Source organism: Agelaius tricolor, unplaced genomic scaffold, assembly GCF_023055355.1.
Source record: "Agelaius tricolor isolate 1412-34295 unplaced genomic scaffold, bAgeTri1.0.p SCAF_9, whole genome shotgun sequence".
Classification (NCBI taxonomy): domain Eukaryota; kingdom Metazoa; phylum Chordata; class Aves; order Passeriformes; family Icteridae; genus Agelaius; species Agelaius tricolor.
In genome coordinates this window covers 18,627,334-18,655,123 of record NW_027269269.1, presented here as the reverse complement: position 1 = coordinate 18,655,123, position 27,790 = coordinate 18,627,334, and the positions used below count along the sequence as shown (strand labels likewise).

The window sequence follows — 27,790 nt, the reverse complement described above, 5'->3', positions numbered from 1 at the left end:
TGCCATAAGCAAGCAGAACTTCCACTGGACCAGGTTGCTCTATCCAACCCAGCTTTGAACACTTCCAGGGATGGCACATCCACAGCTTTGCTGTGTGGCTTCTTGGAGGATTTCAGGATATGCAAAGGCATGGCTGGGGAAGAGCCGAGTGGGGTGTTTGTACGGTTTTTTTGCATATTAACATTTCCTTACACAGGACAACACACCAGACAGATAAACACAAGCATTGTGGATGCCTTACCCTGAGCAGAGCTATGAGGCTTGAAGCTGAGAGAAAATACAAGAAGCATTGTGGCACCACTGGCAGCCACAGCAACATCTTATCATTGGCAAAGCCAATGATAGTGTACAAAAACCAGAAACTATCAGAAAATAATTAAAACCAGAATGAGAATGTCTTGAATATGAACTCACTGGCAGTGAACACTTTAAATGTACAAAGTATTTGGTTACAGAAACAACACAGGGATTAATCTACCTGTTGCCCTAACAAGAGCCACTCTATTTTAAATACCCTAAATATTCAAAGAACTCAAAAAGCATAACTATTCCCTTGGCTATCCTTGATGAAGGGGTCCCATACTTCAGCTAACATAGAAGAAAGTTCAAAAACTACTGTCAAAAATAGTAATAGTAGTAATAAAAAAATCCACCCCTCTCTCCTCCCAGTTTTAAGTCAGCACTGGAGTCCAAACCAGACCCCAACATAAGAGCAACATCTTCTAGGGATGGTTATGTAGGGTTTAAAAGGTATAATTATTTACTGCAGAAATAAATGCTATCCTTTGGGGAACATGATTCCACAGAGGCAGAAAACAACCTACCTTTTCCTTAAGTCATTACAGGAACTGTGGACATTTGATCTTTCGTTAGAGTTGTAGAATTTTAAATTAACTACAAATACAGCTAATGCAGCCACATTACCTGGTACATTTAATAGTGTTAAAATACTCCTTCATTTGAGTAGCACGCCTCAATTTGGTCATCTGGTCTACAGAAAAGAGCTACTAGAAGAATATGAAAACCTATTTGCAAAGTATCTATGAAATGAGATGAAAAGGACATGGACATATTATAAAATTTGATATTTGAGTGTTTGATATTTGAGGTGCAAAGCACCTCAGGACAAGTTTCCAGCTACACGCTACAACCTTAGTTGTGTGGGTGTCCCTCAAAAGCAGGGTTTAGACAGGAGCAAAAATAATGCAAGAAATTCTCAAACAAAAAATACCAATTTTTTAATTTACAAATTCCATAGAACACAGTTACAATGCTCTCCTACACAGCAACCATCCCTTGTAATTTCCCACAGCAACTTCTATTCAAATACAAACCATCATGGGAAAATGAGGCAGGTTTTCCTCAGGACAGAAGTCTGGGCCTTGTTAAGCTCCACAGTTTACCCGCAGCCCTGCCTGTCACTGTGACAGTGCTTCTGATCAGAGGTATCCTGTTGGGCAGTACAGGAGTGTTGGAAGAAGAGCTCTCACGTGGTGATGGCACACGTACACTGTGTCTCATCTTGGATGGCCTTGTGACAACCCCTCACCGTGCCAGGAATCCCCTCCAAGGGGTATCCTGGGACTGGTCCTTGCACTGTGGATTTACTCAGCCTTTTGTCTGACAGGAGTTCTCTCAGTCAAGACAGAAATGTAGAGTTTCAGCCAAGCATATGTGATTCCCAGAGCACAGTACACAGAGGTCAGCAAGAGGGGGACAAAAGGGAAGTGCTGCTTCCAGGGGGTCAGGGGAAATATGATTTCACAGAAGATTTCCAAGGGCACTAGTTGGATGAGGTAGATTGTTTCAAGCCAGTTAAGTAGAGGTTTCTCTCTCCTGTCAGAGAAATTAAAAAATAGGTAGTGTTAAAATATATGTTAAGTAAAAGTAACTATTATGTTTTTCAGCTATCCCAGTGCAAAGAGAATCTTCCATTAGATTGCAATAATGGTTTCAATAACAAGTTAGAGAGTTTCAGTAGGAAAAAAACAGTGTGATAACCAAGAGTACAGCTCAATGTCGTTATCAAGTTCCAGGATGCCTTGGAAGCCTAAGTAGAAATCTCATAAATTGCTCTGTTCACCTCACTGTTTCAGTAAACAACTGAACAGCCCTTCATACAAAGACTTGTTTCACCAAAGTTGTTCTACAACAGAACACTGGAAATGTCAGGTTTTTTTAACCTCTTCCCCCAGGCTTTCTGTAGAATGGACTTTTCTGTGAGCTATCTTTCTTGCAAAGGACACTGATGGCAGGAGTTTACTGCAGGTAGTTTGAAGGGAATTTCATGTTTCAGCAAGTTAAAAACAAAAAACTTGCAAAAGCTCCCTCTCTTAACAAAAACTATGCTCCTATGGAGTTTTTTTAGCTAGAGCTCCTGAGACAGAATGACTGAATTCTTAAATAAAGAAAATCACCTACAAAAGCAGGTGCCAGAGGTACTGAATACCTGTTTACAGTACTTCATTACAGCTCAGGTTTGCCCTGAAAAGTTTGGGAAAGAGGGAAGTGGGGACTGCAGGGATTAGAAGGATAAGCACTAATCTTTGGCCAAGTGGTAAGAGATCCATAGGTTGTGAACTACACAGGGTGACTTCGGCAATTCCATGTTCTGCCAACCAAATATTTGTGGCTTTGTTGACAAATTAGAGCTTGCAAATGAATGTTATTTACAACCTGTCCTTTCCACACATTAAAATACTAAGCAATACTGCAAAAATCCACAGTACAATAAGATAAACAATCTGCAGACAAATCACTAGTAGTAAATGCTAGAATACTACATTAAACCCTCAGAGGTTACAGCATCACAACTCCAGGCTTTAACAGAGCATGAGGCAGGTGGGGATCTACAGCCTCCTGGGACTAACTGGGCAGTTGTCACAATAACTAGGACGTGCTGCAATTAATCCTAATTTAAGCACTGCCACCTGAGAACAGAGGTAGCAGCATCTTCTGACTACTAACACCTTAATTTGACTCCTCAGCATCAGTTTTCTGTGCTGCTTGTCCCTTATGACAATGGCTGTTCCCAACACCAGAAGAAATGTTTTTGTTCCTGGCACTGAGATCAAATTTCTTTAATTACCTGAACAGAGATTTCAATGAAGAGAAGCTATAAACAGTAAACAACAGCATAAGCAGTATTTTAATTGGAAGTTCTGAAAAACAAAGAACATTATGTACTTTTAAAATTAATTTAAAAAAATTTTTGCCATATATATATTGTAGTATCTTTAAATCTTACTAGTCACATTTGCATCATCTGGTTTTATTTTCTGCAGACCTACATGTTTTACTGCTTAGCATACCTAAAAATAAGCATAAACATCTCCTAAGGCAAATGCCAAGCATTTGCAATACATGTACTTCAATTATCTAGAAACATACTGAACACATTATAATTACTATTATAATTAATCTAATTAATTACTATTATTATAATCACATTATAATTACTATCTGAGATAGCACTACAAATAACATTTTCCTTTTCTAAAGAAAACACAACAACTGGCAAGTGACTAAAGCAAAAATGACAACCAAATCAAGACTATTGAGCTCTATGTTGCAAATTGTACAAAAATTAACTAATAGAAGAACATTTTACCTGGTGTTGTGAACAACAGTGGAAAAAGTGAGAAATGCCCTGTTGTTGCCAGAATCAAGTAGATGCCAGCATCCTTGGCTCTCTGAACAGACAATAAGCTAAAAATGGCAATAATTTGTTATACTTTTGTCTTTTAGCAAAGAAACCTAATTTCAGCAGAACACTACGCAATTGACTGAAGACTCAGAAACAAGTCAAACAGTTTCACAGTACCCCCATCCCTGCTAACACTGCACCTGTGATGAAGTCTCCTGTTTCCAAACCATGTGGCCTCAGAGATAAAACACAGGAGAAAAATCAGCCAGGAAACCCTCCCTCAGAAAACCACACACCCACTGAACAAAACTATCAGCAAGGCCCAGCACAAAACAAGAGCTTAAACATCACCAAATCTCTGAGGAAGGAAAATACAGTTTGAAGCAATACTGGTCAGGCAGTTTATGAACTACAGCTTCAGTTCTACCCTAGGTAGGCATGAAGCCCTTTTGGTAGAAACTGTGTATTGTTCTGGTCAAGCACAGTGCAGAAGATCCCTCTCCTCAGCTGGCTCCTGAGTAATCTATCAAGCATTTTACAATATGAACAACAGCACCCATCAAGGTTTGAACTGCGCCCAAAATTAATTTATTTTAAGTGCACTACACTGTTACAGCTTAAGGCATACTATGAAAGAGTTCCTCTTCTGAAATATACTGAGAACAAAGTGATTCCCTTTGAGGATTCCTCAACAAGTGGCTGCAGGTTCAGTTTGGCCAACTACTTTGTACCACATTCGCTTACCTTAAAGGCAGAATAGCAAGGAGTATTGCTTTCTCATGCACGTGCCAGCCAAACATGAAGGAGCTCAATGCACAAAGAACAAGGCACTGTAGAAAGCCTCGGGGCCCTTGAGGTTTAAACCAAAGACAGAAAACAGAGGGCTAGAAACAACAGGCAAAAACAGGACTTCAGTGAAAAGTCTGGCAATCCCGAAGACAAGCCATTGTCCAAAGAGATTTGTCAATGTTACTAAACACCACTGCACCCAGGTTGTGCTTGTGTGGCACAAGCGTTATACTGCACTGGAGGAAATCAATCCATTTGGATGTACGAGAAGAGACTGAAGGATTTTTGTTGAAATATCAGGAGGGAAAAGCAGACTGAAAGACCACAGCCAACTCCCCACTATTTGTATTGCATGCAAAAATTGTCTGCCAATCTAAGTCACTAAACACATTTTATCAGTCACTACATACTAGTAATGATGTATCTGTTGCCCTAGAATTAAAATTCATATGAAGTGCATACTATCAATTAAAACCTACTAGGGACAAAATAGAAAAAAATTAAAAAAATATTAGTTGTTCTTACCAATATAGCTATGAAAGTACAGATTAGTGTTGCCAGTGGAGTCACTGAAGGGAGGACAGTGTGTTGAAACTCTTGAACCAGCCCTCCTGTCATGGAAGCTTTAGGGATTTTTGTACCATCAAGAAAATTGCACTTTAACCCTAAAAACAAAATATAAAAAAGCACAAACTGATAAATGCTAATAAAGAAATTGAAGTAGCTGAACTAAGCACATGGCCAAGATTTTTCTTTTTTTAAAGGATGACAGAGGGAAGCAATTGATCTTTGACCTACTGCTGGTAATGTATGCACCGGATTATATGGACCATACACGATGTATGGCAATCTGAAAACACAACTTACTGCCTACATCACAAATGGGGAAGACTAAAATAAAGAGAGCTCTATCTGCAAACAGGCATCAAAAAGCAAGATTAACATACTGACCAAGAATTGTCAGTGCTTTATCCATGGCATTATACAAAGCCCAGAAGTTGGGGGCCCAATAGGCATGGCAGAGACCTCGCTTGAAAGGGAAGAGCCGTGAAATGACTTGAGGCAGCTGACCCTACAGAAAACAAGACCAAAGAAATGGCCACTTTAGATGAGACGTGGTTTATATTTTTATCACAAAATTTTCTAACTGTTCAGGAGAATAACATGTGAAAAAGGGGTTATTACCAATACTAGGAAGGGTCCCAGTGAAAGAGCAGAAACAAGACAGACAATCAGTCCCAGAAGAGTTACATGAAGAAAGCTGAAACTTCTCCACTTCAGGGATCCATCTACAAGAAAAAAAGATTAAAGAAACAGCTGCTGTGGGAAGTGGAAAGGGAAACAAAGCATTCTTCACTAACAAGGAATTCCTAGCATCTATCTAAAAGGGGCACACAGCCTTTTATGTCAATATATTCAGTTTCTTCCTTTAACAGCAGGTATTTCTTTTGCTCACATTGCAGCTCCTTGTATTATACAAGCTTTCAGTATTTTTTGAGTTTACCTTCCGTGTTCATATGAGGAGTATCAGGCATGTTTCAGTGCTAAAAAGCGGGGAGAAACTCAAAGAAGGTCTTTGAAATAGTTTCTAATATTGTCCAATTGTTCCATATCCAGAATAATTCTTATGTCTTCCAAGTGCCACCTGCAGCTTGTTTGTGTTGATTTTTCTTAGCCAAGAACTCTTAAAGGAACAGGAATTTTACAAAACAAATCTATTTCAAAGATCCTTCAAGATCCTAACAATTCTGCTCTCAAGCAGAATTTTTGTTTGAGCCATTTTGTTCCAATTCTATCTGCCAAGTCTTGAGTGCTCCCCTAGTTCTAGTGATTAACACAACCGCCCCAAAAGCCAGTGAGGAAAACTCCATCTTACCTGCATTATTTGCAGTAAAGCAGTAGGATCGTAACAAATAAATGCCATATGCTGGGGCCACATACACGTAGATGTGCTTGAAATGCAGAAGAACAGAAAAAAGAAGAGCACCCTCCAAATACCTTTTCTGAAAGAAAACAAAACAAAACCTAAGCTTTTCTTTTTGTAGTCACTTTTAATGATCCTCTGTTGTAGTCCTAAGGTGATGGGACATTTATTCTAAATATTAAAAAGGGTATTTACTTCAAATTACAAATTCAGTAGTGTTATGCATAACAGGTATGGACAAGGAACTATCCTGTCACACAGTCACCTCTTCACAGCTTCAGAAGTATGTTTTCTAAGGACTGGTGGTTTGGAAGAAGATAAAATGCCAAGAAATGATGCCACATTGCTCAGGGGTAACAGTGAATATAGCTTTCTTATGGGGAAATATAGCTTTCTTATTGCAGCATCAGCAAGCAATTATGGTGAGTTTCAAGTCTTTCTCTCTGCCACAAACTCAATAAACAATTAGACATCCAGCTTCACACAACTCAACATGAAGCTATTACCATTGCCCACAACACGAGCAGCCCTATGAATTGAATTAATGCACCCAAAACACACATGGCAAGAAATCAACAAGAGTCACTTGGGTTTACCTGACACAGCCGAGCAACAGAAAGAAGCATCAGCCCAAAGAGGAAGCCATTGTACTGGAAGTGAATATCTGAACTTGAGTCAAGGAAAAAAGCAAGCTTTCCTTACTACTATGCGTTCTGGAGAAGACTCAAAGTTTTGAGGAATAAATTAAAATTAAAATAGAATTTAAATCAAGAAAGCATCCCTAAAGTCACAGCACATAGACACAAGTCATTATTTAACCTTACCTGTAAGTACTGTCAGACACAAATTACACTAATGCTGGCATATCACCTTGATGAAATGAAACACAACAATCTACACATATGCTGTGCAAATTTTATAATATAAAACAAAAAAAGTTAAATCTCCACTTTAAAGTTATTAGTTTCTGCCACACATTGGTTAATGGATGGTGACAACAGCCCTCACTTTTCTATCACTTTTAAATGTATGCAATATACACAAGAAATATACATGTATATGCAATATACACAAGAACTATGGAGAAAATGAAGTCCTTCCTTTAAATGTACACTGTGCCAAGACTGACTTGCAGGAACTGCAATTTCCAGAGTTATTTTTATACAGGATATGAACCTGTTGGAAGGCAGAGAAAGCCAGGAAGATCCTCAGAGGACTGAAGCACCTCTGCTACAGAGACAGGCTGAGATAGTTGGGGTTATTTCAGCCTGAAAAAGGGAAGATGCTGGGGAGAACATGTAGCTCCTTTAGAAGGTGCTCTAAGAGAGCTGGACAGGGACTTTGACAAGGGCATGGAATGACAGGGCAAGGGGGAATGGTTTTAAACTAAAAGAGGAGAGATTTAGATTGGATATTAGGAAGAAATTCTTTCTTGTGAGAGTGATGAGGGACTGGCACAGGTTGCTCAGAGAAGCTGTGGATGCCCCATTCCTGGAAGTGTTCAAGGTCAGGCTGAATGAGGCTTTGAGCAACCTGGTCTAATGGAAGGTGTGCCTGCCTAAGGCAGGGGGTTGGAACCAAATGATGTTTAAGGTCCTGTCCAAACCAAACCACTCTACAATTCCATGACTGTTCTTTAGAAAGACTTCCTAATTCCCAAATAAAGTTAAACAAATTGAATACACTCTGAATCTTAAAACACTTTGAAGATTTTCCTTGCCACAGGACAAACTTGGAACCACACCCAGAACACAGAACCACTCTGCTAATACTCCTGTAGATGTGCAGAGGAGGAATAGCCAGCAGAACAGGCACACTGCTGCCAGACTGGTTGGTCCTCCTCCACTTCTGACAAATCAGACCAAGGACTGATTAACTTCCATTTTGCCAAACAGTAATTCTAATGAAAACAAAGTTATTTAACTAATCCCAGAAACAAACCCAGCAGTGTTACTTGCTATGACAGCAATAATAATACAGGATTGTGCCACACATTGTAAGAGGTTGTTAAAAAACCAAACAAACCATGAACAACCCACAATGGCTTGAAAGGATACGATCCACAATTAACAACCCAAAATTCCACAAGAGCAGAACAGCAAGAATAAATGTTGGTTTTTCCAGGATATCCTTTGCAGCTCGTTTTCCATTTATACATCTGCAGCACCTAAACAAGAGCAGAAGAAACAGAAGCTTTAATTCAAACATACAAGCAAAAACATTGTTGGTTATAAGAGTTAAGAGCTGCACTTACTCTGAAGTTTGCCATTTTATCAGGATGCAAGGCAACAACAAAAGTCTTGCTAAATTCATCAAAGGCAGACAGTATCATGAACAAAGTTTAGTAAAAAAAGATTTTCAATTTCAATAGCTGTGGTGTTTTCCACATGCTAAAGCTTACATTACATAACAGCTTCAGGTTCAAGTCTCCCATTCAGTAAGTGTAAAGCTGTCACAGCCTGCTTGCCATCATGAGCAGTGTATTGCTACTTTTGGAAACAACATAGGGAGTTGTAGTTAAGATCCTCAGCTGGACATAACCTCTTCCTAGCTACTGTTGCCCCCTGCTATATTATGAGTTATTTCCATTGGTTAAAAACAACTTATTACTTCTCAGTGTGAAGCAATATGGTTCATATGACTTCTGAAAGCAGTCTTAAATCACATTAAAAAGTTATAGATCATTTGTGTTGAAATGCTGTGTTGAAATGCAACCTCCCTGCCATGAGCAGAACACCTTCCACTAGACTGTGTTGCTCAAACCCTCATCCAACCTGGCCTTGAATTTTTCCAGGCAGAGGGCATATACCACCTCTTTTGGCAAAATGACCTTGTGCAGACACCAGCCCTGAGCCTTCAGCCTTACATTCATACGTCTATGAGTCAAAACAATAAAAGGAAAAGAAATCATAATGCAAAGCTAGTTGGCATAAAGAAAGTAAATAAAGGAGTTTAGGCAGGGCTCTAATCAAAGAATTTCCTACCCAGGTTTTGAGCAGAAAGAATAAAATGATGGGAGACTCTTACAGCCAAATCATTAAGGTAGACAATGTATTTCTCAGAACACACTCCCACTCTACTCTTTAGGGATAAGGTAAGTAATTCTTCATAAAGTCAGGCCTCACTGAAAGCATCCAATCCTAATTATATCAGACTAGGAAAAATCAGTTTATCATCAAAACACTAGAGAAACTTTGCATATTTGATGATACTGCCATTTTGTGACAGATTTCCTTTATGCTTCTAGAAAAACAGAGTAATCAGAAAAGTAACAGGAAAAAACTTGGTCTGAGCCAAAATTTGGTCTGACACCAGCTGTCCTGCAACTCCTACAAAAGGAGTTCAGTGACAAAAGCAAACCCAAGTACAACACATGAAACAGCAGCTGGTGTCCAAGTGCCTGCAAACCCATCACATGTAGTGCAACTGTATCTCCAAGAAGAACACGTTATCTTGTGTTTAGCAGTGTATTCCAAGATTCTCCTTGAACAGGTTCGAGCAACTCTGGCATTTCACTTCCTTTACAAGCTTATTTGTATAAATCGTTATTTGTTGTGGCTACAGAACAAACCCACATATGAAGGCCTATCCACTGTCCCTAAAATCAGAACATTAACACTTACTCATGAACTGCATATATGAAGAGGGTGTCGGTAAAGATGACAGAAAGCCTTTGGAAGAAGATGGTTGCACGACTGGTGTAATTCAAGTTTTCAACAACCAACATCTGGGGGTCAAAGTATTTGGCAATGTGAGAAAGTACATATTCAAACCAAGCAAAAAATGGTGGATAATCCAGGGTCCATTCTGAGGTCGCCTAAAGACAAAATAAGATTAAAGAGTTGATAACAAACCATGCTGTTTGCAGTCCTTCAGGTACAGCTCACTGCAGCAAACCAGCTAATGCATTTTCTCTCAGTAGCCTCTCTGTAACTCAAACCACTCCACAATCAGTAGCCAGCTCTGTGGTGCTGTAAGCTGTTCTCTTGCAGTACTGGTAGAGATGTGACATTTCCTGATTAGCAGGAAAAGATTAAAGAGCATCTTGTGCACCTGCACTTAACCAGTATATAACTGTTTGTTATCTCTAAATCTATTTACAGTAATAAGGCCATTTTTACAAAATCTCAGTAAAACAGCTCAGAGCCAATATTTGTCTATACTGGAGTGATCACCAATACAATCAGTTTCAAAATTATTTTCACTCATCAGTTAACAAGCCTTAACTCTCACACAACCATATCATGACAAAATGGCATTATGTGATCTCTTCCCATAAGGACAGTTGCTATGCCCTGACCAAGAATTAATTCCTTGGCTGTGGAAACAGGAGAGGAAGAGGCATGAACAGAGCAGGTTGGGATGGGGTATATTTTTCAGTGAGGATGCTCCCAAATGCTTATGCTGCATTGATGAAAGGCATCCTATGTTCTGGCACGGGGTTAATGCTGGCATTATAAAAAAATTGTTTGTAAAACAGTCCTTGGATCAGTCCTACAAAGTTCTAACCTGCACAAATCTTCACTTCTAGATGTTTATGTGGAGTACTAGACACTACAGCATCTATCTATCCCTGTACTCCAGCAGATACCAGGGGACAGATTAAAACCCAATTAGGTAGGCTGAGTCTATGACAAACCTAAAGGTGATTTGTCTAGATAAAAATCAATGCATGCTACTAGCACACCAGCAAAGGCTCAAAACTTTAATACAGTGATTGATTTCATAATGGAAAGATGTATATTAGCATTAGCATGATTCACTCTTTATTCTGGTAACTGTGTATCACCAATGAGAAGATCACAGACACCAACAATTTAAGAGTACAATGCAACTTGCTCTGGTGCTACACAGCCTTTTCAATAACCCAAGTGCCTTAACTGCTTTTCCCATTTTGCCTTCACAAGTACTTGCAGCTTCCCCAGCTTTCATTTTTTAGCTAAATGCTACACAAGGCCAGCAAATTGTGACTGGCATCTTTTTGTCCCACTATATGACAGTGACCAACCATCCCTTCCAGCATTCACAAGGTCTGTCATACCCAATGTGCCTGTAATTCATACACAGCTAAAACACACCCCAAACATGTCCTTACCTCATAGTACCACTGAGAGAGGGGCAAGCTGTGGGTGATGGCAAGCCAGTTCCTATGGACTTCGAAATCTGTGGAGTAACTACAGAAGGTGCATGTTAAGAGTAACATACGTGCATGCACTAAGGGAAAAATTTCAGAGCACATCACCACATGCAGACAAGAAGGAAGCCACTCTATTTATCAGCTCTAGGATGCTACTGTGATCGAGTAACAACAATGCTGCTCAAGAACTCTGTGCCAAAGATGTATCATAGAATGGTGTGGGTTGGGAGAGACCCTAAAGACCATCTTGTTCCAACCACCCTGCCATGGGCAGGAACACCTTCCACTAGACCAGGTTTCTCAAAGCCCCATCCAGCCCAGCCTAGAACACTTCCAGGGACGGGGTATGCACGAATTCTCTGGGCAGCCTCTCCCAGTGTCTCACCAACCTCACAGTAAAGATTTTTCTCCTGACATCTGATCTAAAGCTCCCATTTTATTTAGTTTAAAACCATTCCTCCTTGTCCTATGACTGACCATGTAAAAAGTCACTAATACAGGTGCTTATAGGGCAAGAACTACTAAGAGCTTGGCTTTTCCGGACAATTAATGAGAAATTCCAAGTTCTAACTGAAGTTTAACAGCAACTTGTTAGGGTTTTTTCTCAGTACAAAAACTTAAAAATACAAAGCATTAATGTTTCAGCACGCTTTCAGCCTTCCCGAACAGCAGCCAGCCAGAACGGGCCAGCAGGGCTTCCCAAGAGGAAAGGAAAGCTGTGCCACGCGGCGGAGGCGGCGGCGCCTCGCTTCCCTCACGAACCCGGGAGTCACATGGACCTTCAGGGCCTCCTCAGGACCGCGGCGCCACGCTGCCCGCGGCCGGCCGCCCTCGGGGGTTCGCGGCAGTCCCAGGCCACCCGCCCCCGCCCCCGCCCCGTCCCGTCGTTCCGTCCCGTCGGGAAGCTCCTTACTAGGCGGGGATGAGGAGGCACTTGAGGAAGGACACGCCGAGCGCCAGCGCGCGGAACCAGCCGCGGCCGCCCGCCGCCATGGCGCGCACACCCCCTGCCCTGCGCATGCGCCGCGCCCGCCGCGCCGGTTTGAAGCGCGCGCGCCCGCCGCGCTCGCGGCGTCGGGAGCGGGGCAGCGGCTGCGCGTGCGCGGGGAGGGCGGGGCTCCATGAGGCGCCGGAACGGGCGCGAGCGGGGAGGGAGGGAATTTAGGATGGGTATCAGAAATTCTTTGCTGTGAAGGTGGTGAGGGGCTGGCACAGGAAACGGTTAATGATTAGCCCGCACGAACAGAGATAAAGAATGCAATAAGAGAACCCCTGAGACCAAAAATCAAGAGGCATCGGGAAGAATGAGTGCATGGACTGAGGGTACAAAAGCTCAGGGACCTCTTTGTTGAGCGTCCCTCTGTGCAGACACCCAGCCTGAGCTGACCTGCTGCTGTACCAGCCTATTACTATTTCCTTTTAGAAATCAGCACCTGAGACTGCTACAGGGAAGCTCGGGTTGAGCCCGAAGGAGGAGGAAGCATGCCTGGAGTGAGTGTGGGTGAGCGAGCAGTTGGTTGGTGCTGTGAGGCCACCCAGCCTCCCCTGGGCAGAAGCTGCTTTAAAGTACACCAGCTTAACTCTGCTCCAGGGAGGTGCCATCTCCAGCCTGTGTGGCTGGTGTCCAAGTCAACTTTCAGGTACAAAGTACTCTTTCAGAGGAACAGGCTCAATTTTTTAAAATACCTTCCTGCCAGCCTGGAGGGTAGATGCATACAAGGCTGATGCCTTCTTAGCTTCCTTACAGCAAACCTCCATCTATCTAAGAATAGTATCTTGTAGAAGCTGCATGGAATCATACAGTTAATATGTCCAATTTTTATTTTCCTGTACAGCAGCAATGTATTATTTGCTTGAGCTCAGGAACTAGAGCCAAGTCTAACAGCAGTAGTGCATCAGGGTTTAAGAAGAGGGTCCTCATTGGAAAAACAAATCCTCTGTTTTTAAATGTTTGAAATGTAAATGAGCTAATGCATTTAAAATGGTTTTGATTATTTACAAAGGCTTGTTCATCCAAGTTTTCTTCAACTGCACTAATTCCTGGGGATCTTGCAATTCCAGCCACCGAGAGGTGGAGGTAAGTATTACAAGGAGGCAGTGGTTAGAGAAAGGGAAAGCTACAGGTGCAGCAAGCATCACTCATGCTTTTTTCTCAAGAAATATGTCAGGCAGAGCACCTCCTGCTTCATTCACATTTTATTTATTATACATTAATTTATCTAAAATACATATTAGTAACAGTTCACAGAAGGAGTTACAAGCAGAGGAACGCAATCAGATTTTAAAATGTGATAGCCCTACAGGCCCTCTGTGAATGTGGTAAGCAATAAAGACCATCTTTTCACACTTTTCAAACGCTACTGATTCAAAAGCATGGCTTTTAGTGAGCTGGGGTCCAAATTCTGATCAATGGGAAAATCCCCAATTAGGAGCTGGAGCGTGAAAATACTGAGTGGAATGCCCAGAGGATGAGGACAAAAGAAATTATTAGATACAGCTCTCCCCTATAGCTCCTTTTTTTTTTTTTTTTTTTATGAATTCCCAGGGAAAACATTCCTTGTGTTATTCCCAGGTGAACCTGTGAGCTTGATCTGGACATTTATATGCAATCAGCCCTTCTTGCACAGACTATCTGTGACTGCCTCTACTAATTCTCAGTCTCTACATATGAGACTGTCACTGGGAGGGCCCCACATTAACACTTCTTGTACCCCGCATGTTTGTGTCCATCAGCATGTAGATGCAGAATGGAAGTTAAATGTTTCAAAATACATGGAAATTCTGAGCAGAGGCACCAAGTTCTGCAGGATGGGGTGAAAATAAAACTGCCCAGAGGAATCTTCTTCATAACTTCTTCATTAATCTGTGAAGTATCAGAAGTTCCTAGCCTATTTTCCACAGTCTATGGCTGAAGACAGTATTTATCACTTCCACCAACCTTTCTACCTCGCTTTTTATTCCTGGGAATAAATCTGATTGGCTGCAGATATTTGCTGCCTGTGAACTCAAGCAGCAATTTATACTCAACAACCCAGTTATAAAGTTCTAAGTACAGCAGTGCAAATGCTTGGTGATTTGAAGCACATGCAAATTGAAGCAAAGCTGACTGCTCCCGAGAAGCTACTAGCATAAGTCTTGGCATGATCCATATTTAAAGTGGATAATAGGAGATTAAAACTGGAAAGGACCAGTGAATCATTCTAATCACAGACTCTTGTAGCAAAATCTTTGTCTCCATTGTTATCTTGCTGTTCTTGTTTTTTTTTTTTTTTTTTTTTTCCTGAATACATCAAGATATTTTTATTCTCCTCCTTCTAAATCCTGGATTTCTTGTTAATGTGAATTCTTTCACAGCTAACTTTTTACAACTACTTCTTTTATTTCTTTGCCACTGCCTGCAGAAACAAGCACTCCTACCATCAACTCCTCCCTATAACAGCTGTATAAACTAAGTATCTCTTATTATTTATATACAGTATCAGTCTCATCATTGTAACTGGACATGGCTAGATATTTAAGAGATACCAAGCTTAAAAATACAAAGAAATCCATGAGTGATTCTTTCTGAAGTCCATTAAGATGTTTTGTTAGTCTTTTTGCCATGTAAGAAATATCACTGTGCTATGCACGCGTCCAGATCTGAGAATGCCATTAGACTACAGCTAAAACCTTGTTTATCATCTGTCCTGACACTGGTATTCTTCTCCTCTAACACTACTGAACACTCTATTCAGTGGTCATTTAGGAAAAAATATAAAAAATGAGGTCATTAAAAAAAAGAAAATTGCAGGGCTTGGCCTCATTTTGTACACTAAGGTATTGAGAGAGACAGGCATATGGCAGAATCAGGAGTTATGCACCAAGAGAGAAGAAAACACAAAACTTTAAGGGAAGAAAATGTCACTAGATCCTTTCCAGGAAAAAAAAATGTTTGTTCTGAGAGTGAATATTCCACTCAGCAGTGAAATAATTTTTAGATGTTACTGCTAATAAATGCCAAGTGCTTTTCATGACTAGTGATGGGGTTGTGCTATACTTAGCATGGCTTTGTGCATGTTTGCTTCTCTTTAATTCAGGAAAACTCTTGAGAAGAATCATTATCAGTGTTGTTGACTGGCAAAAAAAAGCAAGTTACACTTCCAGGGCTCAGAAAAAGAAGGTAAACAAAAAACAGCTATTCAGATAAAATGCAAACAAATGGTCTGGAGAGAGAACGTTCCTATAAACAGTCATTATATCGTAACTCACAGACTGCAAAATTCGGGAGCAGCTATAAATTGAGCTTAGTGTGGAGTTTGAAATAGCAGCTGCATTTGTAGAACATATGTTTGACTGCAATCACAAGTGATTCACTTACCGCCCATTTCCAGTATAAATAGTACCTCATACTCAAGGATGTTTATTGTGCTTAGCAAGTTTGACGTACCTCAGGCTCTTCTGTTCCTTCCAAAGCATGGCTTCACTCATGTCTTTGTAGTGGTTGGAAATTTTGCATCTATCTATCTATCTATCTATCTATCTATCTATCTATCTATCTATCGAGATATTTTGCATCTCAATATCTGTTAATAAATGACAGAGATCTGGGGCCAGCTGTACCTTTTACTGACTTAGTTGCATGAGCACAAATAAATGTGTATTCAATTTGTTCATCTTCTGCATAACAGATGATGGGTTAAAGTACTCGAGGTGAAGATCTGAGTCCAGTTCTCTCCTTTTACCAACTCCTCTTACTTGTCTTTCACCAAGAAAAATGCAGTAATGATACAACTCTCCCATGGAATATTTTATTTTGCTGAAATAAATGGAGCTGAACTGATCCTGAGCTCTAAAGGGTGTAGGTTACACCTCCCCCCCTGCCCCTTCCAAATGAGATCTAAGCCCACTGCTCTTACCTTTGGATAAACTCAAGGTGACAGGAAACAAATTCCTACTGGTATTATTTTAGTCATGACATACAAGAGCTCTGGTTACAGATCATTTAAAATCTACTCTCAAGGGTGTCGATTAAAAAGAAATACCGTCAACAGTCCCCAAAATCTCTGTTATCATAAATTCAACAAGGGCATATCTGTTTCAAGTCACAGATTTGATGAAAGAGGGTTCATTTTACAGATCATAATCGTATTACCAGCACAGATCATCCCTGTCAATGTCCAGCTGACCAGCCAGCTCATGCTTTGTAATTCAGGACTGGGATGGAAAAAGGAAAAAGAAAGAGTTCCTCCTAATGCAACTAAATATAGAACAACATGGTGACTCAAAGCTGAAATTTGGTCACAAAATCCTGTTTACAATCCTCAAAATAATAAAATTTGCCACGTTTAGTGGTTCTTCAAGCCGAAGTGGGTTTCAAGCCCAATCAGTGCTTTCTGACAAGATGGTCCCACGTATATCATGCTGGTTTAGCACTAAGTCAGACAAAGGGCAGTGGTTTGTAACAACTGCAGAATGTGCATTTTACCCATGAGCATGGGTAGCTACTTTGGGAAACAAGAACATGCGCATTACTGAGCTTTGCAGCCCTGTGCTAGAAACCTTTGGAAGCACTAAGCCTCTAAATGCAAAACTTAGTTATTGCATTTTCCCTTCTATCTCATTAAAGATACCTGAAAAAGTTCCAGAGGGCCTCTCACGCACTCATAACAATCTGGTTTGGGAAATACAGTTAAGATACTTTTAAACATAATTAGCTAAGAAAGAACCATCTTGAATGTGGCACAAATGATGTTTAGAGACAACATGCAGCTAGTGAGTTATGATCTTCATTACAGCACAGACCAGGTGTGTAGGGAAGAGTTTGACCTCTGATTTCCCACTGCTTTCCCTCTGGCAAGCTGACACTGAACCCAAGCAAGCAGGTAAAATTCTTTTAGTGAGCTGACCATTTCACAAAGATATTAGACAAAAAAAGGCTCAATGAACCAGAATAGGAAAAACGACCCTCTGTTTTTGCAATGAAAAATATTAGGTATAACCTGGTGAGAATGTTGTCTTTTCAAATGAAATCCATCCTACCCGGACAGTATCCCATGCATTCCAGGCACTGCTGAAGGGAGATATGCCCAAAAGAGGCTCAAATGTTTAGAAGACATTTGGGGGCCTCTGCCCCAAAATCTGTCTTCCCTTTAGAAAGTTTCAGCAGCATCCTCCAGACAGCTATTACCATTGTAAGAGAAAGAAAAGGACTAGTTGTCTCGGATGCCTTTGGAATGTAAAAGTAAAGATTTAATCTTCTTGGTTTGTAATAACACCATTCTCTCTTCTGTGGCTTCCTTGCCAGTCACATTATTCCAACACAGTTTCCCTAAAGCACAATAAAGCAGGGGCTTCCACACAGGGTTGAGAAAAAACCCCAAGCCAGCTTCACAGAAATCCTTTGTTGAACCCAAAGAGATGGGATCCCTCGGTCATTTTCAACTTGTACCGTCCTTTACAGCTGTCTTGAGTGCATGTGGGAAGGCTTCTCCTCCACAGATCCAAAGCTTCTTGAATGCTCTGCACAGGTGATACAGCAAGGCATGGCAAATATGCTCCTAGGGCTGTCTGCTGCACTGCAGTTCCGTGGTATCTTTCACTGCATCCATTCTCCAGATACATTCCAAACCACGGGTACCGAACTCTCGCATCCCCTGGCAGTGCGTGTTAAGGATCACCCATTTTCCAACCGGAAAACGTAGAGACGACAGAAGTTAAGTGATTTTCCCCAGAATTGTACAGCAGGTCAGAGGCAGAGGCAGAGACAGAGCCAGTCCTTAATTCAGGCGCTAGACAATATTGCTTCTGTCTGGAATATGTACATATTCTGGAAGGTCGTATTGGTAAGTACATTAAAGGAAAATCATCTCCTTGTTAGTGACTCTTAATCCAGATAAGCATGATTCTGAATTAGGCTGTGTGTTTTAAAGGGAAACACTGAACCTGTGTTATCTCCATGCTAGCACCACAACAGCCATTCCTACTTGTACCGAATTAGGCGAATAATCTTATTATTCATGAAATCTGAAGTATGTGGATGAGCAGAATCTATGCAGAAACCATCACTCATGGCTATTTTCAGCACTTCTTCCACAAACACCTGGAAACTATTGATTTGCTTATTATCTGGCACCACCCAAAGTCTCTTCAAGTTCTGCCTGGTGTACTCCTCTTCGGGGAGGCCTTCCACACTTGCAACCCAATCTAAGGTCAGGTGGTTGGGGTCCTGCAGGTAACTGGATATTGAGGAAAGGTTTCCATTGAAACAGTAGTATAGTTTGGAACCAAGAAGCTTCAGGAACAGACACGACGTGGAGAAGATATGAGCACTGAACACTTCCATGTTGGAGGAAGACAGGCTGTAAATCTGGGGTGCTTCTCGGACAGTGAAGTGAACAGTCTGGGTCTTCTGATCGAGGGTGATGTTGAGCATGGCATTTTTCTCTGCTTTAGAAAGCTCTACCTCTTTCTCCTGCAAGGCCTCAATCAGGGGCTGAATTTGATAAAAATCTACTTCCCGTCGCAGTAAGCCCATTTCCTGAAAATCTTCGGGAAGATCCAAGTGAGAAGTTCGTAAAAAGTTCAGGATATAGCGGAAGATTTTGCCATCTCTGTCAATAAAGCAGTTGCCTTGGCTGTCCTTCTTGGTTGGGATCTTCCCACTAAACATGGCCCCCAGCATGGAGTCTGGAAAGCTAGTCAGAGTGGACAGAGAAGTGGTATAGAGCTTTCCTCCAACATTGAGCGTGATAGGATCTGACATGATGGAAAAGTCACAGTGCTGGGACTAATTCTAAAAAAAAAAATTAAAAAAAATCCAACACCACACATTTAGTTGCAATCATCTTTTTTAAAGGGATAAATAGTACTAAATATATATAAGGTAACCATGTGGCAAGAATTCACCATAGAAATTAGCAGTGAGAAATTATTTTTGGGGTTGTATATTGAGAACAAGCATAAGGATGTTTTTTCTCCTAACAGATTTGAACAGGACTTTGTTTAATTCAGTTTAGTGCCAGAAATCATGATTCTTCCAAACCTTTACAATTATTCTAAAAGTGAATCTCTCCCACCAATACCTACCATGAGGGCTGACTTCAAAGTAGCGTTCTGGGTTTGTATGATCACATTTCCCTCACAGAGAATTTAGAGGGTGCAAAGAAGAAAAGGACAAGAACTTGACACAATCCAACATCTTCCATAGTGTTTGAGGCTATGATTAAAGTAACAAAGCAGTTCAGCAGAATCCCCTGACATATGTCTGAGTGCAGTCAGCATAGTAGGGAGCCAGACAGCAGTTGCTGCTGTAAGCACACGACAGTCTGTGGTGTCATTAAAAATAATAACCAGACTTTCTCCTTCCATTGTGCTTTACCCTAGAAAACATTTTGTAATTATTTGGGGCCATATTCCAGTTGACATTGTTTTCATGCCGAGCCTCTGCCATCAGCTGACATGAACTAAGGATGTGATTTTAAGGCACAGTTAAGCCATAGGAAGGGGCATGTATGACCTCCCCTTGCACTCCACCATACTATCTTCTTCCCATATGCCACCTCTGGCACTCTTTTGATCCCACAGTGAGTCAGTTTAGGGAGAATACACAACATTTTCTATTCATCATGCTTTGCTGTCTGTTAGAACTGGACTAATGCCAGCACTGGGGCAAGGGAAAAGAAAGAAGCTGTGCAGCTGTCTCCACTGCAGTTCAGCTCAGCTGTCTTGTGCAGGTGGCCCATTATTCCTGCTACCTGAGGACATGCAAACCTGTTTTTCCTTGTTCGCTCAATATAAATTAATCAATAGTTCAGCAGGAAACCCACAGTGTTTGCTTAGAGAGGCAGGAGGTAGCGCTTGCTGTAGTAACTAAGGCAATTCAACAGAAATCTGCCAAACAACTCCCTTAAAATTGAACTTAAGTGCAGGCATTTTCCTAACTAGTAATGGAATAATTATAGACACTACCCACTATTATCAGCTCTGGAGTCACAGCAAAATGCAGATAGGGAGAAGATCATCTGTGCTGGAATATCAATTCTTTCATGGCTTCTAAAACCCAGATAATATTGCAAATGGCATTCTAAAACAAATACATCTCTAGACAGCAGCACATTTTGCTGAGAAAAACTGGCCCAACCTAGGGCAGATAATTAAGAGGTCAAAGGAGAGCCTGTCTTTAACTTCTTAAGACTAACATTCCACTTTGTTCTTTAGCTCTTGGCACACAGCCTATATCCCACTGGACAATAATGGAAAGATGCAGATCTCTAAATCTAGAGTGCTTTCCCTGTGTATCCCTCAGTCCCATGCCTCCAGCAAAACTGGCAAATAAAAATGCATGTGTAGGCCAACACAACAACACATGCATTGATGACCACAGACCATCCTTGTGACTAACCTCAGCCAAATATACTCCAGAAAAAATCCCTATCTCTTCCAGTGCTAAACTCCCCTTGGCACTGAAGTCTCAGCATACTTCCCACTCTTGAAGACTTCAACCAAATTTAGTGTCAAGAACTGTTTAAACCTGATCATGTGGAGGCTTCAACTGATCTAATTCTGTAGCACGAGTGGCTGCCATGGATTGTTCCCTGAAGGACTTGCAATATTGAAGGTCTGCAAAAGCATTGCTACAAGAAGAATCAGGCATTCACAAAAGCAGCCTAAAATGGATTTTACTTTTTTTCACATTTCATCAAGCAGAAGTTTCCCCATACCTCCTTACAAATAACACAGCCTGTAGAAGCAGGACTGATAGTGACTCCAAAAGCCATGTTCATTGCTTCCCACCTCTGCTGCCCTTCAAGCTGCTGTAGACTAAACAACCTGTTCTTCCTTCATAGGTGAAGCTTTCAGATTTTTGAGCCCATGCCTGCTTATTAACACCATGAGAGTTTTTCCTCTGTCTGCCAGACTTAGTCAAACACAGAGCAAGATGTTTCCCTTGATGTATCTGTGACAAAGCTTCACTTGGCAAAGCTCATGGTCAAGAGTCACAACCCAAAGACCACCATGCAGTCCAAAGACACAAATCTTCATTTCAAGCTCATCATCCATCCCAGGTTTACTCTGATCCAACACCTCACTGATAGCCTCAATGAGAGGCAGACGATTCAGTCCAATCTCAACAGATAACATTTAAATCTCCTGTAACTGTTTTCTTATCAGCAGTGCAAAAGGGATGTTGCCAACAAAATATGGCAGTAACATGAACTCTCTGAAGCGGAAGACTGTATCTATGCTGGTGGCAACAGCATCAGAAATCAAGCCAAGCCTTAGCTCTGGAGCTGGAAGAGTAGTATGGAGATTGGGAGCCTCTCAGCGTGTGGGCCCTGCTCCTCTTCCACCTCTGGGCATTGCTCAGACACATGCCCTGGACAGCCCATCTGCTTATGGCTATTCTGCATTCTAAAGACCCATACAGACTGGATTTCTCTCTCCCAGGACATCAGCCTGCTCTGATTTTGAACCTGCCCATGACCCCTGAACTAGATAAAATTTTAAACATTGAACAAGGCCATGGATAAGGCTGGAGGATAACTATTCCTCAGCTGTCATTCCTAATTGTCTTCTTTTACCTAATTCATCCCATTTCTTAGAGGTTTATATCCTCAGAATGTGAAGATGAATCAGATAGTCTGGGAACCTCAGGAGAGCAAAAAACATGAGCACAAATGAGCACGAATGTCTACTGGATTTATAATCAACCTGGACTTAGTGCATTGACCAACCAACATACTTGAGAGTAGCTGGGGAAAGTCAGTCTTTGCTGCTTTTTCCCCTAAACACTTGTTTATGAAAAACTGTTTTTCATAAACCGGTAAAAGTTGAAATGAAATGGGCTGTAAGTTTTCTCTCTTTAATCATTCAACCAGCATTTGCAGCCCCCAGCATGGTTTTTCAAGCCCTGGGTGCTTTACTAATGCAATGTAAATGTTGTCCAAGAATGCAGGATGAAAATCACTTATTCTCGGAGAGATTCCACAAAGAGGAGGTACCAAGAGGTTCTGACCTTGGACATGGGAGGCTACTGGTCTAGTGGAAGGTGTCCCTGCCCATGGGATTTGGGGGGGGGTGGGGTGGGGGGTTGGGGTGGGTAGGTTAAATGATCCTCAAGGTCCCTTTCAACCCAAACCATTCTATGATTGTATGATTCTATAACCTCCTGTCACCAAGGAGAAGTACAAATTGGGTTATGGTTCTTGGAAGCAGAAAATTACAGTAAAGTATTTTGTGTAGCTCCTCCCCAAGCAGCATTTAAAATTCACTCAAATTAGGTCAGCTGGAGATCTAATTTGACACATGAAGATGCAAATTTGGCTGAAGAACACAAGATTTATTTTGTGCTTCTAAGAGCAACCTGTATTTAAATACCACTTTTAATATCATGGAGGGGAGGAAAGTCTACATTTGATTTAAAGTCATGATCTTACTGCATGATGTAAATTGAGAGAAACCAGCAGTGCATGGTCAGCTTTATGAAAAAGTCAAACTCCCAAACTGAAGCTGCTGTCTCAGCATCTAGGCATTTCAATTGACCACAGCTTGTAAATTTCAACTTGGGTTTTACACCTAGGAGCATCCTCAACAGCTGCATAGAGAACATTTCTGCAACAGCCCTCTACCCCATGAGTTTAGTTCAGCAAGGAACTGGGAGAATGATGGGGGTTGACACAGCAGGAAGGTATGCAAGTATGCAAAATAACAAAAGCAAACTGTTTTCACTGATCAATGCCCTCAAGTATTTAGAACCATTATCATCATACCACTTTGTTTCATAATCATTTTGAATGTAGAACAGCTTTGGATAAGCTTGTTCTCCCCTATCCTGTATTCGTAACATTTAAAAGCACTTTAATTAGCTAATAAATAAAATTCTGTATACATAATTTAACTGAGTGCCTGTTTCACCCAATCTGGCAAAAACCCACAAGTGTACAGTAATCATCAAAACAAAAAAAAACCCCATCAACCATGATTTGCCAATGTAAGTAAAATGTAAACAAATGGCACAAATATTACTATGTTTTTAACCACTGAAATATACATACAACTGTAACCTATCCTTTTTAGCAAAAAGAATGCAGTTTAATAGAAAGTCTAAAGTTATAGATATGTTTATACAGTTGTCAAAAGATAGCCATAGCTCTCTCTATATATACATATATACATACATATATATATATATAGACAATTTTAAACAGGATTTTAATTGGGAAAAGAAATTGATTGCCAACACACATTTCACTTTAAAAATGTCAGGGAAGGAAAATGAATCAATCCTTCTGGATTTCAGAGGCAATGCCCAAGATCTGGATAACCGGCTGATCCTAGTATCATTCAGGGGATTTAATTAATGAGATTAATTAAACACAGAACAGCAAAGCAAGAACAATCTGTAATTTGGTTGAAGAGGATCATGTTGAGTTGTTAAGGTTTTTAAAGTCCATCTTACAGGCTGCTTAGGGTCTCTGAAGCCCTTACATGTGGTATTAAAAGCATTAGTTTATTTTTTTAAAGCATTAACATTGTAGCATCTCCTGAAATACAAGTTAACATATGCTGTTACAGAAATAGAGTTTTTGCTGCAAGATTACAAAGTCACTGTTTTTAATGGTTTTAATTTCATGAAATCACACAATTATAGAATGGCTTGCGTTGGAAGGGACCCTAAAGATCATCTTGTTCCAACCCACACCCCATGGGCAGGGACACCTTTCCGTAGACGTGGCTGCTCAAAGTCCTATCCAACCTGGCCTTGAACACTTCCAGGGATGGGGCAGGCACAGATTCTCTGTGTAGCCTGTACCAGTGCCTCCTAACCTTATGTCTAAAGTATTGCATGGCTGGTTAATTTTATCATGTAGCCTTCAATAGCTCACCTGTGAAATATCCCTCGACAACCAAAACTTGGAAAATCTGTATTTAAGACACTGAAATATGTGCAGCTGCTGTAAGAAGTAGTTGAGGACTAACAATGAACCGCAAAATATACACACAGGAAAAAGAAAGGAAAAATTAAAAAAAAAAAGAAATTAATTATTTAGTCTGATGCAATGAATGATGCCTAAGTGGCAACAGAATTAAAGCAAGCCAGGGACCATTTCTGCTAAGCATCAGGAAGAGCAGCCAGACTAAAAACCTCTCTGGCTTTTTGAGTATTGCCCAAGAGAGCTGGTGAAAGCCACATCAAGTAGACAAATGTTACAAGAGACAGATCAGGTAGTGCTTTATAGGAAGTAATTCTGTCTTGGGAGGGGTAGGATTGATTTCACCTCAGAAAGAAGTATGAAAAAAGAAATAGCCAGGCACCTGTTAGGCTGCTGGAGACTTTAAATGGGATTCAGCAAAAGATGGCTGTTGCTGGGGCTCCAGTCTGCTCCATTAGAGCATATTAGCTGGAACACACAATCAGGCAAAGATACTCCTTCCTGTGTGAAGCTCCTTCTGCTTTGGGTTTTGCCCACACCTGCCATGTAGCACTTTGCTCCATTGTGTCTTACTGAAATTCACGTTTTGGTTTGAAGTAAAAATTCCAGTTTCTACAAAACACCTGAGCCCTGAGAAATCAAGCAAGCAAACAAACAAAAAAAACAAACCCTCATAAAGTTGAGAACTCCAGACCTGGACACAGCCAAGCCCGTGACACTTGCTGCAACTCTACCTGCAGAACAGTTCTGTGCCTCGTCCATTCTCAAGGGGACAACCTCGTGGAGGAAATCCAAACCCTACAAGCTCGTGCCTTTCTGTGTTATGGGGGCTGCAAACAAGACACTGTGAAGCCTAGAAGTCACCTCTTTAAAGACAAGATAAAAATAATAATAAACTAACTAAAGGGGGAGGGCAGAAACAACCAAAAAGTAGTATTTAAGGGTTAAAAAAAACCCCAACAAACCACACCTCAACTAACCACTTACCCAGCTTTCAGCAGACAGGAGGCACCAATGAGAGCTAAGTTTTAGGAAGAATTTTGGACAAAATCCTTTGCAAGGATAGACTCTCCCCTCCCTTCATATATCCCTGATGCACATTTACTTAGCTCAGCTCATCCTTTACGACTGAAGGTTAAACATTTGCAATATAGTCTCTGCACCCTATATGCTTATTTATGGCAATCTTAGAGAGGAAATCCCATGTTTTCCCATTGCTGCAGAACGGACCCACCTGATTTTGGACACTTACTTAATATGAACCCCTCCAAGTGAGCAGCACGTAAGAGGCTTAAATTCAGTCCGTGAAGCAGAGCATGGCGTGCCTGCCAGCAGCAATAGATCCCAAAATGAAGCGCCTGCGGGGCCGCACAGCAGCTTTTTGTTTCCGGACTACTGTGGTGCCTCTGGAAATTTCCAGCAGGCGTTTGGGGAAAGGCCGCTCACCCCGAGGCTGGCACGGGGGACGTGGCGACAAGCTCTGGGAGGGGACTCAAATTCCCGGCAGGCGTGAGGCAGGAAGCGAGGGGTCACCCTTCCTTTCTCTTCTTGCGACTGAATTGCTATCGATCTGCCGGCGGCTGCAATGCTGGGAGACAGACATACTGACTATCCACCTTCGGAGCGCAGCTGCTTATCTGCCAGTTATTTATATTTAATTTATATTTCATTTTCTGACCCTGCTTTGTTATGCACAGTAACGCTGTTCTGCCAGTAAGCCGCAGGAGGGATGGGGAAGCGTGAACGGGAGTTTTTTAACAGCCCCGGTCTGCTGTGGGTACGATGGTGTCTGCTCATCCCTTTCCAAACCTGCACCTCCACGCCCTTGAGCATCTCCTGGGCTGCTTGCTTAGGGATGCACTGGATGCAGAAGGCTTCGCGTAGGCTCTCTGCAGATGCTGAATTTACGCATAAAGAGAAGGGGTGGGGAGGCGGAGGTAGGGAAATAGAGCTGGTGCCCAGCTAGTAAAAGCAAGGAGCGATATAAAGCAAAGGTCAGGTTCCTCCTGGCAGAAGAGGAACAAAAGCAGCAGCGCACAGCAGGGAGCAGGAGAGCGAAAAGAAGGTTAAGTGCTGCCGAAGGAGAACGGCTGACGACAAGATGGAGGGGGAGAGGGAGCGCAGAGCCACAGGGATGCGGCTGCAGCCCGGTCTGGAGAATAAAAGCCCAAGTGGTGCAGTGCTCAGCGCTCTCCTGGTGACCTTCAACGCTTCTAGGCTCAGAGGCTGCTGGGTGGGCAGTGCAGATGGTCGGCAGGGCACTGCCACCGCCCGTCAGAAAGGAGCCTGCTTGGGGTCTCAGAGCAGTGGGAGCACCACTTTTCCCTCCAAGCTGATGGAACCCTTTGTGCAGTCCAATATAATATATCAGTTCTGGCGGAGGTTTTCACTGATTTTCAATGTCCTCTCCCAGCACCCATTTAAGTATCACTTCGTATGCCTGGAATATCTTCCAGATACTCTTTATTTCCTTCATGGAGCACTTTATTTTGTCCCTGAACAACTTCGCGGCGCACGTGGTAGCCACCACCTGCTTGATGGACACACGGGGTGGTTCAATAATCCAGTTTCCACCTCATCTCCCACTGACACCATTGTTTCCAGAGCATCCCTGCAATCAGAGGGCGGCTAATTCCCAGTACGGATGCTGCCGCACCAGAGCAAAACCCACTCAGAAATCACGCTAACAAGGTAGGCATCACCCAAAATTAGATCCTCTGGAGGGCATATATGGCGCCCATCACCCAGATGGACCCAGCTGGCTGCATGTCCCAGGTGTGGGCATACAGGGCTTGGATTCGCTGTGAATACTTAAATTTCGGAGATGTTTCATTGGAAGGGGGCAGGGGAATGTGCAAAGTTTGCAGAGCGGCGCTGAACCCGACCCTGTTAGGGACAATCGGAGGTACGGCTCCTCCCTGCATAGCCAGGCGCTCACAATACTGAATTAGCTCAAAATGCTAAAAAAAACCCCAAATTCCCCTTCAGAAGGGGCTCACCCGTCCTTCCCGCATCCCACAGCGGACCAGCTGCGCGGCTCCCGGCCGCAGGTCCCCGCTTCCTCTCCGTGCCTCAGTTTCCTCCCTCTCGGGGAATTCCGCTGGGGGTGCCCCCGGCCCTCCCCACGCTCCCCAGCCGGGCGGATCCCCCCCAGCCCCGCCGGGGACCGACCTGCGCCCCCTCCAGCCGCCGAGCTCCGCCGCTGGCCGAGAGGCGGAGGGAGGCGGAGGAAGCGGGGGGCGCGGCGCTCCCGGCACGGCCCGGCACGGCTCGGCCCGGCCCGCTGGGAGATGTAGTTTCGCCGCCGCCCTCGGCCCTGCCCAGTGCTGCCCCGGGACTGCGGCTTGCAGCCGGCCACGCCACATCCCGGCCCCGGCCGGAGG

At 42.3% G+C, this 27,790-nt stretch overlaps 3 protein-coding genes across 8 annotated transcripts in view; 1 reads left to right on the top strand and 2 right to left on the bottom strand.

Moving 5' to 3' along the window:
• Positions 1-1,213: 1,213 nt before the first annotated feature.
• ALG8 (ALG8 alpha-1,3-glucosyltransferase) lies at positions 1,214-12,490 on the bottom strand. 2 transcript variants are annotated; one of them, XM_071432934.1, is made up of 13 exons: positions 12,410-12,490; positions 11,455-11,533; positions 9,983-10,176; positions 8,417-8,526; positions 6,956-7,023; positions 6,312-6,438; positions 5,621-5,724; positions 5,383-5,507; positions 4,961-5,058; positions 4,391-4,496; positions 3,611-3,708; positions 3,089-3,161; positions 1,214-1,836 (listed from the first exon to the last, which is right to left on the bottom strand). In XM_071432934.1, the coding sequence occupies exons 1-13, from the start codon at positions 12,487-12,489 to the stop codon at positions 1,605-1,607; spliced, it is 1,494 nt and encodes a 497-aa protein (XP_071289035.1). In that variant the 5' UTR covers position 12,490; the 3' UTR covers positions 1,214-1,604. The 2 variants fall into 2 exon arrangements, with proteins under 2 accessions (XP_071289035.1, XP_071289034.1); XM_071432933.1 differs by having other exon boundaries at positions 4,391-4,530; positions 4,961-5,100; positions 5,387-5,507; positions 12,410-12,489.
• A 4,488-nt stretch (positions 12,491-16,978) lies between these two features.
• On the bottom strand, positions 16,979-27,633 carry KCTD21 (potassium channel tetramerization domain containing 21). Of its 3 annotated transcripts, none has more exons than XM_071432931.1 (2): positions 27,579-27,633; positions 16,979-19,267 (listed from the first exon to the last, which is right to left on the bottom strand). In XM_071432931.1, the coding sequence occupies exon 2, from the start codon at positions 19,235-19,237 to the stop codon at positions 18,455-18,457; it is 783 nt and encodes a 260-aa protein (XP_071289032.1). In that variant the 5' UTR covers positions 19,238-19,267; positions 27,579-27,633; the 3' UTR covers positions 16,979-18,454. The 3 variants fall into 3 exon arrangements, with proteins under 3 accessions (XP_071289032.1, XP_071289033.1, XP_071289031.1); XM_071432932.1 differs by lacking the exon at positions 27,579-27,633 and adding an exon at positions 27,407-27,535; XM_071432930.1 differs by lacking the exon at positions 27,579-27,633 and adding an exon at positions 25,660-26,888.
• The window catches only part of USP35 (ubiquitin specific peptidase 35), a 28,043-nt gene continuing 27,257 nt past the window's right edge, over positions 27,005-27,790 (top strand). The window contains exon 1 of one of the 3 annotated variants that reach the window (XM_071432928.1): positions 27,005-27,098. The gene's annotated coding sequence lies outside the window, so the exon portion shown is untranslated. Of the gene's footprint in view, positions 27,099-27,620; position 27,790 lie in introns of those variants that run through there. The other 2 variants (XM_071432927.1, XM_071432926.1) reach the window with 2 other exon arrangements.